Source organism: Anopheles cruzii, chromosome 3 (genome assembly GCF_943734635.1).
Source record: "Anopheles cruzii chromosome 3, idAnoCruzAS_RS32_06, whole genome shotgun sequence".
Lineage (NCBI taxonomy): Eukaryota > Metazoa > Arthropoda > Insecta > Diptera > Culicidae > Anopheles > Anopheles cruzii.
Genome location: NC_069145.1, coordinates 15,491,902 through 15,495,270, shown reverse-complemented (window position 1 = coordinate 15,495,270; position 3,369 = coordinate 15,491,902). Strand labels below are relative to the sequence as shown.

Below are 3,369 nucleotides of genomic sequence, written 5' to 3'. Positions count from 1 at the left end.
GCTGCTATGACAAAAGGGTGAAAAAGTGGCTGGAAAATTAATTCTAATTAGTAAACAGTTCAATCCCGCACCAGGAATTCGAAGCGAGGCCTAATCATATCGCCGTGTTGCGATGGGCCTCAATCTTCTTATCTCACCTAGGGTAACTAGGCCCCAGTTTCGTAACGACAGAAAGACAAGATTTACATTCGCACATCTGGAGCGAGCGCACGACTTGGTCGGTAGCGCTTCATCCTGAGACGGTGCGGCTCCAGCAGCAGCGGCACACTAACCGGAAACACTACGACACCGGGCGGACGAAGAAACCGGGCAGCGAAGATGCAGTGGCCACCGCCGGAGATCGAACCCATGGCCACGGACAAGTCGAACAAGTTACGCCAAACCACGATGCGCGCTCCCGCGTCATCAGGTGCCTCAATCGCCACCCCTGCAAGCGCCAGCCCAACTTCAGTATCATGTTCCCCGGCAGCAGCCCAGACACTACAGAGCCGAGCGAGGCGGCGCGACGTGCGGCCTCTGGGGACGATGTGGGGCTTCGCGTCCCAAAATTACCGAACGAAGCTGGATGGGGCGGCGGTCTTGCGTTTCTTCTTCCCACCCGTTGTAAGGCTCGGTCGGCTCGCAAAGCGAAGAAAAACGCGATCGCGCGAGAAGAATGAGGGTGATAAATGTTGTGTGTGTCGAGGTGGATTGAAATCTAGTTCATTCATAAATCACACCGCTGGCCGGCAGCGCGACTGGCCGAAAACGGTCCACGGTGAGAACGAGTGTGTGGTTGAATAATGTTCCGGTTCCGTTTTGTTCCAGGCCTGGTGCCGCGAGCGACGCGCCCCGGGAAGGACGGCTTTATTGATGGTCGGGTTAGATGAGGACGGGGAAGAAACATTGCATCGGTGATTACCGTTTCTTACGAAAATGAGCCACACCATGGAAGAGTGAGAAACATTGTGGGGCTCATAATTTTACAGGTTATTCTCACACGTTTCGCAAATTTCGATGGCTAGGATTCAACCAATCCTAGACCTTACTCCACTCAACTGTCTGAGGAAAACATCTAATGGAGTGCCGGTTGAATGGTTACATTATTTCAATTCATTTAGTTCTTTTAAGTATCAAATTAATTTATTTGAAACATGCTAAACCACACAATTATACAAAAATATAAATTGTATATAAATTGATCAAATGAGCATGACTCATGACAAACGCAAGGTTAAAAAAATGTGTTGTATCGTCATGATCCTCGGGTTGTAGGATGCTGTCTCAAAATCGGTGACCGTAGCGTTCAATAAACGACAACTAAGTATCGTCGGCAAACAGAAGGGGCGCGTAACCGCACTCCGTGACACGTGTCAACTCGAAACGCCCCTGCCGTCGCCTGACTGACATTGTAATTGTGCTCCTTGCGCTAGCGCTGGAATCTAGAGCTCACGCCACTGTACTACGGCTCAAAGTACGCTAAAGAACAAGTATATCACTTCCCGTTCGCCCTAGCGAAACACCATCACGCCCAGATCGACGCGCTCCTGGCACACGGAAAGAAGATCTTTGCGGCGCTGACTGCACGCTTCACACTTTACTTGACCTTTACCGGCGCAGCACAGCGCGCGAACCCCTGTTCTGTGTTCTGTAACAGAACACTCTCCCTCTGCACCGCCGCAGACCGCAACAAGCCAGGTAATGGCGGGGACGGGGACAAACAGTGCATGATCACCAAATAAAATGTGAATACTCAACGCGTAGCGTAATTGATTAGCCGGTGGAGATCAACCGGATGAAATCCGAGCTGGCGCATACCGCACGCGCGACGAAAGGCGCCTGCTCAAGGTGCGCCAGGCCAGGCGTTCTGGGCCAGGCAGATCGCGCCATCACCTGTGCTATAAAACGCGTGCCACCGTTCTAGGGAAAGCATCAGTGCAGTCTCGTGCATCCACAGCATCACTACTACCGCCACCAGCTCAGTGTTGTGTTCAGAGTTTGCCAAACAACTTCGGAATGGCCTCGATGGTAGGTAGCGGTAGCGCAGGACGCAGCTCATTAGCTCACTTACCGTAATCTGCCTGCTTACAGATCTCCCTGCTTGCCGTTGGGCTGATGGTGATCGGTGCGTGCGTCGACGCCCAGCAGTACCATCTGGGGTCCCGCCGACTCCAGGATCGCCCGAATCTGCTCCGCTCGCACGCCGACGGTGACGGCTACAACCGGAACGATCTCTACGGCAACCAGCAGCAGCAGCATCAGCAGCAGCGATATGGCGAACGCCATCAGCACCACAACCTGCAGGACGAGCAGGACCGTCGCGGGGATTACGATCACGAGGACTACAGCTACGGGTATGCCGTGCGTGACGAGCACTCGGGCGACATCAAGAGCCAGCAGGAGGTGCGCCACGGCGACCGGGTTCGGGGCCAGTACCGGACGCTCGAGTCGGACGGCACTGAGCGGATCGTGGACTACACCGCTGACGATCACCGTGGCTTCAATGCGGTCGTCCGCCACCAGCCGTCGGTTGGTACGCGGGCCCAGCTGGTCCACACCCTGCAGCCGGCCGTGCTGCTGCGAAACCCGACCGTCGGCCAGCTGATCGCCAGCGGCCAGGGACAGCCACTGTTCAACGGCAACCCGAACGCCGCCCGAGGACCGACCGCTTCCGTGCTGCTGCACCAGTGAGGGCGCGCGAAGCCCCGGCCTTGGTCAATCGGTTGAAGGACATCACTCGCGAATAAAGCATGTTATACCGCAGTCGGTTCAATATACCCGGAACACGACCCCAAAAATCACTTCCAGACCAAATTCTCCCGCCGAGTTTCTATTTCTCGCCCACTCCGAAAGGAGCCTTAAAATGGCTAAGCTACCGGCCGGTCATTCATCAGCGCCATCCGGTCCGGTCTGGGCACGTGAGTTATGGACCGGTCCACTTGGGAACCGCCATCACGATGACGTCAAAACCGGCTCAGTGTGGATCCAGCTCCAGTTTCCGGTGCAGTTGACGTCTCGTCACTTCGTTCGGCGACGAAATTGGCCATCTATTGCGCGCCCCCGGCCCCCCACAAAATGAGCGCGTCCGCCTGAAGGGTGCCCACATCCCCACACTAATGATCGTCATCAACAACGCCCCGGGTGACTTCAACGCTCGCCTCGCTGGGAACGAGCGCAAGTGACGAACGGGGCATCGGTTCGTCGCACCAGCCTCCGAGTTTCCCGGGAGCGCGTCACCATTTCCAACGTGCATTGTTGGTGCCCGTAGGGCACACTCCGTCGCCGCCGCCACCGCCACTGCCACAACCATCGCCCCATTCCCGTCGGCGGTGCATTCGCTCGACAATTTATTAATGACTCCCGGTTAATCCTCCGGCCGGCTGGCTGCCG

At 56.0% G+C, this 3,369-nt stretch overlaps 1 protein-coding gene across 1 annotated transcript; it reads left to right on the top strand.

The window, feature by feature from the left end:
* The first annotated feature begins 1,919 nt into the window (after window positions 1-1,919).
* On the top strand, window positions 1,920-2,784 carry LOC128272601 (cuticle protein 8-like). Its single transcript, XM_053010437.1, has 2 exons — window positions 1,920-2,007; window positions 2,071-2,784. The coding sequence occupies exons 1-2, from the start codon at window positions 1,996-1,998 to the stop codon at window positions 2,668-2,670; spliced, it is 612 nt and encodes a 203-aa protein (XP_052866397.1). The 5' UTR covers window positions 1,920-1,995; the 3' UTR covers window positions 2,671-2,784.
* The last annotated feature ends 585 nt before the right edge of the window (window positions 2,785-3,369 follow it).